At 43.5% G+C, this 13,803-nt stretch overlaps 2 protein-coding genes across 4 annotated transcripts; both read left to right on the plus strand.

Moving 5' to 3' along the window:
* Positions 1-3,532: 3,532 nt before the first annotated feature.
* Positions 3,533-7,441, plus strand: LOC102712936. 3 transcript variants are annotated; one of them, XM_006661770.3, is made up of 4 exons: positions 3,533-3,988; positions 5,395-5,499; positions 5,880-5,936; positions 6,652-7,441. In XM_006661770.3, exons 1-4 carry the CDS (start codon positions 3,746-3,748, stop codon positions 6,976-6,978), a joined length of 732 nt encoding a protein of 243 aa, XP_006661833.2. In that variant the 5' UTR covers positions 3,533-3,745; the 3' UTR covers positions 6,979-7,441. The 3 variants fall into 3 exon arrangements, 2 of the variants coding, with proteins under 2 accessions (XP_006661833.2, XP_015697180.1); XR_005812653.1 differs by lacking the exon at positions 3,533-3,988 and adding an exon at positions 6,053-6,196 and having other exon boundaries at positions 4,855-5,499; positions 6,652-6,737; XM_015841694.2 differs by lacking the exon at positions 3,533-3,988 and adding an exon at positions 4,865-5,260 and having other exon boundaries at positions 6,652-7,134.
* A 3,524-nt stretch (positions 7,442-10,965) lies between these two features.
* LOC121055604 lies at positions 10,966-11,989 on the plus strand. The gene is made up of 2 exons (XM_040528477.1): positions 10,966-11,615; positions 11,732-11,989. The coding sequence occupies exons 1-2, from the start codon at positions 10,973-10,975 to the stop codon at positions 11,785-11,787; spliced, it is 699 nt and encodes a 232-aa protein (XP_040384411.1). The 5' UTR covers positions 10,966-10,972; the 3' UTR covers positions 11,788-11,989.
* Positions 11,990-13,803: the final 1,814 nt, after the last annotated feature.

The following is a 13,803-nucleotide window of genomic DNA, read 5'->3' on the forward strand; positions in this document are numbered from 1 at the left end:
CGAGGTCGGCCTCGGCTAAGGAGAGGAGGGAACCGCCGGGCATCGCCGACGAGTGAGGGTTCGTCGGGCGTCGCCGGCGCGAGAGGGCGGTCGTGGCGGGGCTTGTGTGGTGTTGATAGATAGGAGAAAGGAGGCAGGGCAGTTCATTCTTTTTGCGTGGCTGGTCTGTGAAAAAGAATTAAAAAAACTCCAAACACCCCAAAGTGGTATTTTATTGAGAACCCCAACCTATTGAGTGCCATTTTAGCACTTACATTCTAATTGATGGCATTTTATGAAAGCCAACTGTATTGAGTAGCCTATTCTTAATTTTCCTCTTAGCGCAGTGGCGAGATCTAAACCAATAACTGATTTAAGATTCGTTTTATCACTCTTAAAAAGATATCCAGGGTACAATGCCATCCTAAAAAAAATATCTTTTTATACCAAAATTTACACTCAAAATTTATATACTAGTTAACCATATATACTAAAATTTTGCACTAACAATTTAGTATTCTCTCCGTTCCATGTTATAGGACTTTCTAGTCTTGCCTAGATTCATATATGTGTGCTAATGAATCTAAAATATATACATTTAATACATGGATATATCTAAATAAAGCCAGAAAATTTTATAATATAGAGTGGGGGAATATATATTTCTAGGTACTTATCAAATACCGTAAAATTTCTTCTGGTTTAAGTCTCTTTGCTCAACATTATCCTATACTTTGATTCGACGCGGTTTCTGATAGTGATGCAAGCGAAATTTAGTCGACATGATGACTGGGTGTTAATTTTAGATATTTTGCTTTCTAATTTAAGAAAGACAATTGGTACCTATAGGGGTGCAAATATATTGGATTTAGACTGACAGTAGTCATATCATATCTTAAATCATATTTCTAAACGGATTTAGAGCAGGCGTGGATGTGGAGCGGATTTTTTTGATGGCGGAAGTGGTGCGGACTTGGTATAGAAACGAATTAAAATAATTGAATGTGATGTATATATGCAATCGACATAACATTAATTCATCATTGATGAGCAACAGTATAATAACAATATGCATAATGACAAGCAGTACATAGCACTACAATCACATCAATATCTCAACACTATTTCTAATAAAGGAAAAGAGAACCTCCTGAGGGGGAAAAAAATATGGTAGCACGTTGCCAAATGGCAAGGATGGGTAAAATATATCAGCAGCAGTGAATGGGATGAGGCGAGGAGGTATTTAGGCCACTTACAGTATTACAAACTATCTTGGTTTAATACCGTGTAAAAAAACTATCTTACGTAATTTTTATATCTTATTATCATATGATCCAATTGTCTCTCTTACAAGCAGTCAGACTATGAACCAGTTTTTTTCATTTTTGTGTTTCTTTTTTTAATAAATAACATGTACTTCAACAAATTGCTTTAAATGACATAACAATAAATACAAATAAAAACTATCTTTTATCTTTTATCTTTTAGTTCTACGCCGGAAGAGCCCTTAAGATCACGAGAAAGAAGAGAGTTTTCGTAGCAAAACCTGACTGCGGCGCAGCAACGCACTAGCCCTGGATGGATGGATGGATGCATTGCACCGCGGCGGGAACGGAGCCGCCTGTCGCGTTGCCCGCCCGGCGAGAAAGCCATCGTTGTCGCGTTGCCCGTTGCCGGCCGCCACCGCCGACGCCGGCATATATCGGGATCGGCAGCGGGCTCACCCTCACTCTCGTCGCGTCGTCGTCGCGCGCGCAGGGGCAGGGGCACCCGGAGTCCCGGACGTATGTCTCGCTCGCTTGCTCCTGGTGTTGGGCTGGGGATTTTTGGCAGCCTAGCGGCGGAAGAAGAAGAGACGACAAATCGGTGGCACCGGCGGGAGTCACGCCCCGTCCGTTTGCTGATTTGTCGCGTCATCCGCGACGTCTGTACGGCATATGTATCATGTATGTATATCCTGACCGATGTCGAAATATCTCCTCGTGCTCCGCCAAAATTCGCCCGCCGCGGCCGCGCGCTGCCATTTTCTCAGAATCGGGTTTTTGCTGAACGCTAGGGATGGACATGGGTCCCGTAGGTAACTTAGGGTCATCTTTAATTCAACAAAATAAACTAAGTTTCACTAATATAGTTTAGTTTATTTAGTTGAATTAGAGTCGACATCGACACACGACCATCCCTACTGAATGCCGGTCAGTTAAATTTGGCAGGTCATTTTCTTTGTTGAGGAATGTTTTATATTATAAGACTTTCTGAATTTATCTAGATTTATTCATCTATTAATGTATATATTTTATATATGTGTCTAGATTTATTATTATATGTATGAATCTAAATAAGTCTAAAAAGTAACCATACTCATCCCTAACCAGAGCTATGTGTTTGTACATTATATTTTGAATATGTGTCTAGATTTATTCTAGGCCCATCCCTATCCACTTAACCAGAGCTACTTTGTCAGCAAGTAGAGTTGTAAAATGACGTATGGATCAAGGTCCATGACTGGCCCATATTAGCTGCTACGCCCTGTCCAGCTTGGAGGGATATGAATGCATATATGCATCAATCTATTTGAAAATTTTAAGAGGTTTGAGTGGATGCTAAATTTTATATTCTATGTTTTATATCTACTTGTAAGAAATATTTTTTTCTTTGACCTCCCCATATTTGATTCCTATACATCCCACGGCACGTATATGAATTAACACTTAAGAATTCACTCCCCGACAAGGATAAATGATTAAACGTACTTACATACATGTTTATATTTTTAAAACAGATGGAGCTAGCGGTGGAGGTGGCATGGGGACGGCGGTCGTGAGTCCTCGCTACCGGTGCCAATCTCATGAAGCCCCTCCTAAAAATTTCTTCCATGGTTCTATAGGATGGGGACAGAGTTCTTCAGTTCGTGGCTAGAGGTAGAAGATGAAGTTAGTTGGGCCGTTACGAAATGAAGCCTAGTAAATTCATTTCCTTGGCCCAGCCCACTTGGAACACAACCATTAACATCCATCCGTCCATTTTCATCTGTTTCCATCCAAACCGTTCATTCTCATCCTAATTCACACCTCCTCCTCCCCACCACACTAACCTAATTCTCACTCACATCTACCCAATCCCAAACGGCTAGTGGCGGAGCGACGGCTGACGATGGACGACGAAACGGGCCGAGTGGCGAGGCGGGAGGTCTGCGCGCACGGTAGGGGTTGACAGCGACGAACGGCGTGGCAGGGAGACTGGCACGCGTGGCACGGTGAAGGGCGGTAGGGGTGTACTCGCGCAGGGCAGCTGTTCAGCCTCTGTAATTTATTTATTTTTACTTGATCCACCCCTGGATGGAGCGTGTTGTTTGTGTGCGCATAGCGGGAACCCGCAAGCGTCCACGCTACCAATCTAGCGTGATAACCATGCGGCTGTAGTGCACCGGTGCACTGATCAGTATATATACCAGACTTCCGAGCTAAGCATCGCCCACAAAAAGGCGCGTTGCCACGCATGCGTGTGCCCACGTGCGCACCCGGACACGCTAGCCGCCACGTAGGCTCGCCCCCCTCCGCCTCGGCTCGCCTCGCCGCCAGCCGCTCCTCCGCCGTCGGATCGCCGGAGCCCGCCCTCATCCGGCCGTCCGTCCGGCAATAAATGCGGCTTCCTCCACCCCACCCCCCAGCGACCTTCCGAAAAAGGCAAGCGACGCGCGCCGCGGCACTGGCTGGCCCCACGCTGAGCTGAGTGGGATCGCTCGCTCGCTTGCTCTCCTCCTCCCCCCATGGCGGAGAGGAAGAGGCGGAGGCGGGCGGGCGGGGAGGCGGAGGCGGAGGAGTGGGAGAGGCGGAAGAGGGGGAGGAGGAGGGGGAGGGGAGGGGGAGGAAGGGACCCCGTGGAGGTTCTCGGGGAGGAGGTGATGGGGCGGGTGATGGAGCTCCTGGACGCACGCAGCGTGGCACGATGCACCGCGGTGTCCCGCGCCTGGCGCGGGGTCGCCGCCGACGACCGCCTCTGGGCACCCAAGGTTCGCCTTCCCTCCTTCCCTCCTTCATTGCCATCTCGGTGGAGCCCTGCACATATTCTGTTCGACGAATTGCCGGCGAGGGGCCTCGGGGGTTCCTTCTAGAGTGGTTCGTCGACCACTGGCTGCCCTCGTGCCCTCTGTTAGGATCGAGCGTCGTATTTTAGATGGCGTTAATTAGGAGCTCTAGAATTCTCGTCCGCTGAGAAGAGCACACACTCGCTTAGTATGTTAATACCGCTCTATACCAATAAGGTCGTCGTTAATAATACCGTGTCGTCGTTAATTACGTGCTTTCGCGTTCAGTTTCCGGTGACGATTTCGGGGCGGTTTTATAACAAGGTCGTTCTATAAATTCCAAGGAGCTGATTGGTTGGGTTTTTAGTGAAAAAGTTAAACGGTGTATTTGCAAACGAAAATAATTTATGAATAAAAACAATTATATACGTGTTAAAAGCGATCTAAAAGCGAAGTTTGAAAAATAAACTACGATGAAAAAGTCTCAAAATCAACTCTAACTTTAAGGTTAAAAATTCAAATTTTGGCTTATAAACACGAGCAAAAGCAAAAAGACAAGGCTGCAAAATCTTCATTGTTGATTATGCTTGTGGCTGCGCGAGATAAGGTACGTACGGAGTCTGGTGTGTGACAAACGTACAATTTTTTTGTGAAATTGATATAACAGGAAATCAAGTATTTTTCTTTCAGACAGGGATAATTATGTTTCTTCAATTCCCAGATGAGGGACAAAAATCATTCTGAAGATTTTCTACCATTTTGCTCTGTGTATTCCTAAATTTGAGCTGTGATCCTTCTTATTTTTCATACAATATTGGGTGTACGTGGTAGCATTTTGTGAATATTTCATATTTTAACAATCAATAGATCTTGGTGTAGCATAATTGTGATTTTTTTATTGAACATCATTTTCAGCATTACTCATATTGATTGTCCTGAATTTTCTTAGTACCAATACATATGAAAGTTCATATATTTAATTTGTTTCTTCTATATTGTTTTTTTAATTTCCTTGGATTTTATTGCTCACGCCAATGGAAATAAAGTCACTCATGTCAAAGGTTGGTCATATGCCTCACGCCAATGGAAAGACTTAGGCTGTGCTGGCTGAGGCAGCACCGCAGCTGCAGTAGAGCAGCAAGCTTGGCTCGTGCGGCAGCTGTGGTTGCACTGCGGCAGCCAACTCTACCCAGTAATCCCTTAATTAAAGCCTTATTTAGCTTCCAAGTGTGGGTCTCCAATACTAAAATAACGAAGGTATGGGAATATTGCATTTTTTACCTAGGTAATGTAAGTCCGTAATTTAATTAACGAGTCGGTCCCTATGATTAATACACCATTCTTTGCTGACACAGTAATGCATAGGACCTTGACCATTGTTTCATCTGCAGTGTGCAGAAATGTTGGCGGGAAAGGCACATATTCCTCTTTTGACTATGATACCCACTGCATCAAGGTTATCAACCTATTCAATGGCCATCATGGATGGCAAACGGGTGAGTGCAGCAAGGCAGCAGTTTATTCTTCTGATTAATGGACGCATTATATCAAGATGACGATGCTTTGTGCTGATGTGCCACTAGTATGGCTGTACTGGTACTTTCACCACCACTAAACAAACAGGATAACTTTTTGAATATCAATCATAATTGGCCTCCAAGTTCTGCTTACCTTTCTTTTTCCAGAATCCAAAAGCAGTGACAGTATTATGCTATATAATTTGTCTATTTCTGTTTCTTTTGTTCCATACTTTGCAAAATATTGGCTTGGGGGAGTTCTATTTGCTTGCCACTTTTGGTTTATCCTCAAACAGAAAATAACAAAGAGGATATTTCTCAAGACAAATTATATTGTTTTTGCTTATTTTCTTGTTCAGACTAGGATCACAAAAGAGGACCTCTGCGATCATGATTGGGAATTCCGCTTCACTATAGTAAGTTTTTGCTAACATGTCATCCAATTTGCACGTTTTTAGATTCGTGCTTATATTAGCCTGCAAATCTTAATGCTAGTGGTTGCTACTGCACAACTGACTTGCTAGTTTTTTAGTTCACCTGGTTTTAGTCAACCACACTTGATGGATGCATGGGAATCATGACAACTGTCAGCATCTGGTCTAGCTTCTTCAGATGTCTTAGCTTCCCAATGCAATGAGGGAGAGTTGATGCATATGCTTCATGGTGGCAATTAAAGGTCGTATACTTTGATTCATTGATTTGTCTAGTCAAGGGTGAAATTTGACTATTGATTTTTCTTTAACATCGCCAAAAAATTAAAAAAACATTAATGCTCCTTGTGTTTGTCTCTCTTACACTAAGCAACTACATGATGATCTGATGAATAAATTTATTTCGAGCTTAAAATCTGTCATGTACATGACCATAAATTTAAATTCAACACTCCACTGTGCGCAACATGCAGATATCTGTTCAAAGTATATCATTTGATGATATAGTTAAGCATTACCAGAAAAGGGCTTAAAGCCAACACATTTGCTTTAGTTTTTAATAAGAGCTAAAATTTTGTTTTGCAAATGAGTTGTAATACTATAATTGCCTGCGTAGTGCCAAAATATTAAACATTCTACACCTCTGGTAATTATTCACTTAATCATGAAGTCATAGTCCATTTTTCCTTTGCCTGTGCAGGCAGCGCCAGAATACTGGAGAAACCTTGATCCGTCATGGAAACATACTGGTCCACCGATGCGACGGTACTTCCACCCTGATGGTTACCACAGCGCAGATCCTCATGATGCTGTATGGGGTGGCCATGAGTGCACGTACACGATCATAACAAGCTTTGCTGGCGATGGGCAGATCAGGGATCATTACGTGAGGATCAATCGGTGGCCGCCGATGAAGGTGTCGAGGAAGGAGGATTGGAGCTGGGAGCTGTCCAACCATCTCTACCGCTACAACAGCGTCCCCGACGGTAACAAGGGATGTACAGGCCCTCTGTTCCCAGTTTGGTGAAATTCACACTCCTACGGTAGCAGTAACCATAACCAGTAGTAATCGTAGTGTTGCTATCGCCAGCTCGTAGAAACAGGCCTAGGATTGCTCCTGACCCTGATGAACCGTGATAGCAAGAGGCTTTTGTCTGGATGCTATATATGAGCTATGAACATCGGTGGACTTTTAAGCTTTAGTTTCATGGTCTGTAACATAGTAGGACATGCGTACCGTATGTGTAAGGTGGTAGTTATTTTGTTAAATTCGAGGGCCTGTAACCTATCCTCAACCTTTGGATGGCTCATGGCTGGACGTCGTATGGTGAACGGTAAACTATTGTGCTGTTACGTATGCAACGAACTGCATGACTCATACTTCTGCTCCTGAGAAATTTCAGATGAACTCTAATGGATGCAACTTGAGTTCTTCTATGCATGGCAGCTGAATGCTTCGAAGTGGAACTTCATTTCTGTGCTAATCGAACACAATTAGGGTAATATTGCACAAAGTGTTCATGATCCGGTTGATAACTAGTGCCATTGAATTATAAGAGACTTTGTGCAATATATATAATTCAGGCTGGCGTTAGCCAGTAACTATTTTTCCCCCTTTTTTGAAAAAAAAGGAGCAACCCCTAGTATAGGGGAAATGTCAAGTAAATGATTTTCAGGCGTTCGGACACCAAGACAGAATTTCAATGCATGTATATGCAATCCAGCTGTTTTCTGTAGGTTTACCAATATACCACAAGGCCATGTTTAGTTTCTATTTTACAAAAACTTAGTATCGAATTTTTGGACATTTAAACAGAACATTAAATATACATAAACAATAAAACTAATTATATAGTTATGGGAGAAATCGTGATACGAATCTTTTGAGTCTAGTTAGTACGTGATTAGCCATAAGTGCTACAGTAACCTACATGTGTTAATGATGGATTAATTAGGCTCAAAAGATTCATTTCGCCGTTTCTTAGCGGAATCTATAATTTATTTTCTAATTAGACTACGTTTAATACTTCAAATGTGTGTCCGTATATCCGAGATGATGTTTTTGAAAAAAAATGCAAATTGAACGAGGCATTACAGATGAAGTAGTTTGAGAGGTTTTTTAAGGGCCTCAACTTGACTGGACATGAAATAGTTCCAGGAGACTATCTACCTCCATTCCAAAGAGACATTGAGGTGGTGTTTGGGATAAGAAACTTATTTATTTTTAAATGATTGGACGCTTATTATAAATAGTAAATATAGACTAATAATAAAACTCATTCATAATCTTGGACTAATTCGCGAGACGAATCTATTGAGCCTAATTAATCCATGATTAGTCTATGTGGCGCTACAGCAAACATGCTCTAATTATAGATTAATTAGGCTTAAAAAATTCATCTCACGGATTACCACTCATTTATGAAATTGGTGTTTTATTAATATATATTTAATACTTTAAATTAGTATCCAAATATCCGATGTGACATGGGGCTAAAAAGTTTAGCCCCGTCTAAACAACCCCTAATTTTGCCTACAAATCTGGACATACTCTTGTGGGCCCTTTGCAAATTGGACGCCCGATTTTTACTCATCACATATAAAGAAAGTGTTCCATTGTTTATCTCTGGAAAAATGTTCAAGCTATTCAAATGGTAGATTTATTCACCACATATAAAAAATATGTTGCATTGTTTACTGAAAAATGTTTAAACTATTAAGATGATGAAACAATCAAAACACACTTTGAAACACATTTCGTTGTATACCATGAAACCGAGTTTCCATCTATTGAAACAATATGACTTGTTCATGTTGGTTGATTTATCGGTTAGCCGATATTTAGGAAAGGATATAACCACCGTAATCCATCTCTAACTCTGAAATTCGTAACCCTTATAGGCTGTAACTGCGATCGGTGGTTACGGGTCAGAATCGGATTAGGAAAAGCCCCCGAGGCTCACCAGTGTTATATAAAAAGAAGAGGAGCCCACGGGGACGCTCGTGTCGCTTATTCTCTAAACCAGAAATTCGAAATCAAGCTCTCCCGATCAGAGAAGCGCTGGAAGGGTTTCGTGCGGCGATTCCAGGGCAGTGCCGTTGGAGACCCGAAGGTCGGAGATTCAAATCAGATCACCGGCGACCTAATCTTGCCGGAGACGAAGGAAAGAAGACGGAATTGAGCAAAAGAAAAGAAGGGAATCAGATGGCTTCACCTGCAGGTTATTTAGTTTTCCGCATTTGAATTAATTGGTGATCATGTGCTGATTAGGGTTTAAATTCGTAATCTATTGTTTATGATTGAATTGAATTATCTAACATTGTGGTATCAGAGCAATCCTAATCGGATTTGATCCCATCACTGATTGATTATGAATCAATTGATTGTTTTTCGGTCTGTTAATTAATCTAATCGGTGAAGGATTCGAGTTAGCTGCATACACTGTTGTTGATTCGAATTCCAAACCGAGAAATCAAAACCTCAAACCCTAGATCAAATTACAGTCAACCAATCTATTCGATCCGGCTTCGGATTGAAGAAAGCTCACCGGAGCAATGCCGGTCGTCGCCGTCGCCGTCGGGTGGGCTTCGCCCATCCGTGCGTGCGCCGGTGCCGCCGCTATTTGCGCCGGGGATCGGCCGCCATCCACCGCCGCCGCCGCCGAGCGGGCTTCGACCCGTGCGTGGCACGCGCGCGTGCGTGGTTGCCGCGCGCCGGCGCAAGGGCGCCACCGCCTCCGCTCTCCTCCTCCGGCCACGCCGGCTCCGCCGTGCGTGCGCCGTCACCGTCGTCGGGTCTCCGTACCGACGGGAACGGCCGGCTTGGGCTCCGCCGCCTTCGGGCGAGCTTGCCCCCCCAGCCGGTGGGTGATGGTCCACGCTTCCGGCGCGCGCCCTCCCCGCCGGACCGCCGCGCCGACGCCTCCGCTCTCCTCCTCCGGCCACGTCGGCTCCGCCGCACGTGCGCCGTCACCGTCGCCGGACCTCCGTACCGACGGGAAACGGCCGGCTTGGGCGCCGCTGCCTTCGGGCGCGTTCGCCCCCCCAGCCGACGGGCGACGGGCGTGCGCCCTCCTCGCCGGACCGCCGCCGCCATCCAGCGCCGGGCGCTCGCTGCCCGCCGCCAGAGAAAGAGGAGAGAGAGAGGAATCCGAAGAGTGAAAAGCGGCTAGGGTTAGGGTTTCGGTCGCGGGGTTTTTTTTTGATCTCGTCGCACCAAATCCTGGCCGTCCGATCAGATCAGACGGCCACGGGCCGAGCGCCCTTATTCCTGGGCCGCCGCCATCATAAGGGCCGTCGGCGCTCATGGGCCGACTCGGCCATGTGGGCCGGTGCCCCTACGCACGCGCTGCCTAATGGGCCGGCCTCTCGTGGGCCGGCCCGATAAATGGACAGGCTAAAAAAAATAATAAAAAAATGATTATTTTTTATTCCATAAATTAGTTTATACCTTGTTATGGGCTGTTTAAAATTAAATTAAAAAAATTGATAAAATATATTTTATTGCTCAGAAAATTATTTCTAGTCAAATGGAACCAACGGAAAGTTTGCTAGAAAGAATTTATGATGTGAAGTTATTTGTTGACCAACGTTATTTATGATTTCACGTCAATTTAAATTTGATTAATTCTTCCTTGATTGTTTCTGCCCAACGGTGATATAATTAAGGATTTATTTTATTTTTCTAAGTCTTTTCTGCCCAACGGTGATTAGATTTGGAGAAGTATTATACACATATTATTTTATTTTGATCAAATGTTTTATAGTATAAATTGTCATCTGCAGCTTTGTCACAGCTCAAAAGGATTGAGCCACTTGATGGGGCTAATTATGCTGAATGGAAAAACAACATGCTCCTGAATTTGGGGCTGTTGGAAAATGATCTCGCACTTAGAGAGGATCCACCCGTGAAGCCAAAATTAGCTGACTTCATGGATGAGAATGATGAGGAATACACCAATCTCAAGTGGGCTTACGATGAAAAGTGGCCCGCTTGGGAGGAATCAAACAGAGTGTCCCTAATGTACATCAAGAGCAACATCTCTCCTTCTATTATAGGGGGGATTGCTGACTCTGACAATGTTAAGACGTACCTGGCAAACATTGAATCGAACTACAAGGCGTGTACCAAAACCTATGCCAGTACTCTTATCATGAAAATGGGCTCTTCTGTCTATGATGGAAAGAAAGGCATCCGACAACACATCATGGAAATGTCACACATGGCTCATCAACTAAAAACGATGGACATGAAAATTTCGGAAGCCTATCTTGTTCATTTCATCCTGAACTCACTAAACTCTGATTATGATCCGTTCAAAATTCACTACAATACTCAAAGAGAAAAGTGGACCATTTTAGAGCTTATCTCCCACGCAGTGGAAGAGGAAGAGCGTCAAAAGGCCAAAAGGCAGAAACACATTGGCCAGCTCAACCTCGTCAACTCTAAGGGCAAGAGGAAGTTCCATCAAGGAGAAGCCTCTGGATCAAAGAAAAAGGGCAAGCCACCTCATCCTCCGAAACAAGGAGGGAGTAAGGCTGCTCAATCAACTGCTCAACCTTCAGCTGGGCCAAAATTCAAGAATCCTCACTGCACTTTCTGTGACAGTGATGGACATTGGCACAAAGACTGCCCCCGCTTCAAGGAGTGGTTGGCCCGTAAAGGTATAAATGAAATTAATGAAATTTCCAACGTTAATGAATCCCTATATATTGAGTTTTCCCGGAATTCTTGGTGGGTTGACTCAGGTGCCACCGTGCATGTTACTAATTCATTACAGGGATTGAATGGCGTCCAGACGCTAAGAAAAGGGGAGCACATCCTAGGAGTAGCTGATGGAGCAGAGATTGAAGTGGAGGCTGTTGGAGACCTCGCACTCAAGCTTCCCAGTGGCTACAATTTAATACTTAATAATGTCTTAGTTGCTCCTTCCGTTAAAAGAAATCTTATTTCAGTCAGGGTCCTAGCAGAGTCAGGATATGACTGTTATTTTTCCAAGAGAACTTGTTACATTAAGCATCTAAATAAAGTAATTGGTCTTGCCTTCGTGCGAGACAAACTCTACTTGTTCTCTTTGGATCATACTGTGATGAATGTCATAAATGCCTGCAATGATAAAAATGAGACTTCATCGAAATTGTGGCACTGTCGCTTATGCCACATTTCTAGGGGGAGAATCGAACGTCTCATTAAAGAAGAATTATTACTCCCCTTAGATTTTTCTGACGCTGATCATTGCATAGATTGCGTTAAAGGAAAATTTGCTAAATCAATTAAGAAAGGAGCCACTAGGAGCACGAGTCCACTAGAAATAATTCACACTGATATTTGTGGATCGTTCCCAGTGACATCTGTAGATGGTTTTGATTCATTCATTACATTTACGGATGATTACTCCCGTTATGGATATATTTACCCCATAAGCGATCGTTCTGAATCTCTCGAAAAATTCAAAATATTCAAAGCAGAAGTTGAAAACCAGCACAACGCAAAAATTAAAATAGTGAGATCAGACCGTGGTGGTGAGTACTATGGGAAACATGCTCATTTGGGCAAAGTCCTGGTCCATTTGCTCAATATCTTCAGATTCATGGGATTATTGCACAATATTCCATGCCTGGGGAGCCTCAACAAAATAGAGTGGCAGAAAGACGCAACCGCACACTCATGGAGATGGTGCGGAGCATGCTTAGTCACTCCAACTTATCAAATAAATTATGGATTGAGGCATTAAAAACGGCTGCACACATACTAAACAGAGTTCCAAGCAAGTCCGTGCCGAAAACTCCGTATGAACTGTGGACCGGAAGAAAACCGACATTAAATTATTTGAAAGTATGGGGCTGCCGTGCAGAAGCGAAATTATTCAACCCCCAATTGAAGAAACTTGACCCCAAGACTGTGAGCTGTCATTTTATCGGTTACCCGTCACATTCTAAGGGATATCGATTTTACTATCCAGACCGTGTCACTAAATTTGTAGAAACCAGACACGCTGTCTTCTTGGAAAATTATGAAATGGGGAGCTCACAGGAAAGGGAAATTAATCTCGAGGAAATTCGGGTGAGTGTTTCTTCTCCTCTGGAAATCCAAGAGAATAATGTCCCTATTTTTCATAATGTACCACAAACTGTAGTTCCCACAGTTGGCGCTACGGCTACTGCTGAGGAAAATATTGAAACCCATGAAAATAATGAGCCTCAACAGAGTCCTGTGATACATAATGAAGAAGAGATTCCGCAACCTGATCCTGAACCGTCTGTGGTCAATAATGAAAATCAAGAATTAAGACGATCACAACGGAACAGGAGATCTGCCATCCCTGATTATTATGAAATTTACATGGGTGAAGATATTGGGAAGGTAGACGACCCCACCTCATTTAAAGAAGCCATAAGCAGTAAAAATTCATCCAAGTGGGTTCAAGCCATGGAAGATGAACTCAAATCAATGAGCCAAAATAAAGTGTGGGATCTAGTAGAAATTCCTAAAGGAGTAAAAACAGTAGGCTGCAAATGGGTCTACAAAACTAAATTGGACTCCAAAGGAAATATCGAACGATTCAAAGCAAGGCTTGTGGCAAAGGGTTTTTCGCAGAGAGAAGGAATTGATTACAATGAAACATTCTCTCCTGTCTCTAAGAAAGACTCATTCAGAATTGTCATGGCGCTAGTGGCACATTATGATTTACAACTCCATCAAATGGATGTGAAAACAGCATTTCTAAATGGCGACTTAAATGAAAATGTTTACATGGCTCAACCGGAAGGTTTTGTTGTGGAAGGAAAGAGCCATATGGGATGCAAGCTTAAGAAATCCATCTATGGACTTAAACAGGCGTCAAGGCAATGG

The sequence above is a fragment of the Oryza brachyantha genome, chromosome 10 (genome assembly GCF_000231095.2).
Source record: "Oryza brachyantha chromosome 10, ObraRS2, whole genome shotgun sequence".
Classification (NCBI taxonomy): Eukaryota; Viridiplantae; Streptophyta; class Magnoliopsida; order Poales; family Poaceae; genus Oryza; species Oryza brachyantha.

Bases quoted from the DNA above. Each gene is read 5' to 3' on its own strand.
- LOC121055604 (XM_040528477.1), top strand. From the start codon at position 10,973: ATGTACATCAAGAGCAACATCTCTCCTTCTATTATAGGGGGGATTGCT. The intron at 11,616-11,731 runs GTATAAATGAAA...AATTCATTACAG, and splicing joins GGAGTGGTTGGCCCGTAAAG to GGATTGAATGGCGTCCAGAC.
- LOC102712936 (XM_006661770.3), top strand. From the start codon at position 3,746: ATGGCGGAGAGGAAGAGGCGGAGGCGGGCGGGCGGGGAGGCGGAGGCG. The intron at 3,989-5,394 runs GTTCGCCTTCCC...TTTCATCTGCAG, and splicing joins ACCGCCTCTGGGCACCCAAG to TGTGCAGAAATGTTGGCGGG. The intron at 5,500-5,879 runs GTGAGTGCAGCA...TTTCTTGTTCAG, and splicing joins CCATCATGGATGGCAAACGG to ACTAGGATCACAAAAGAGGA.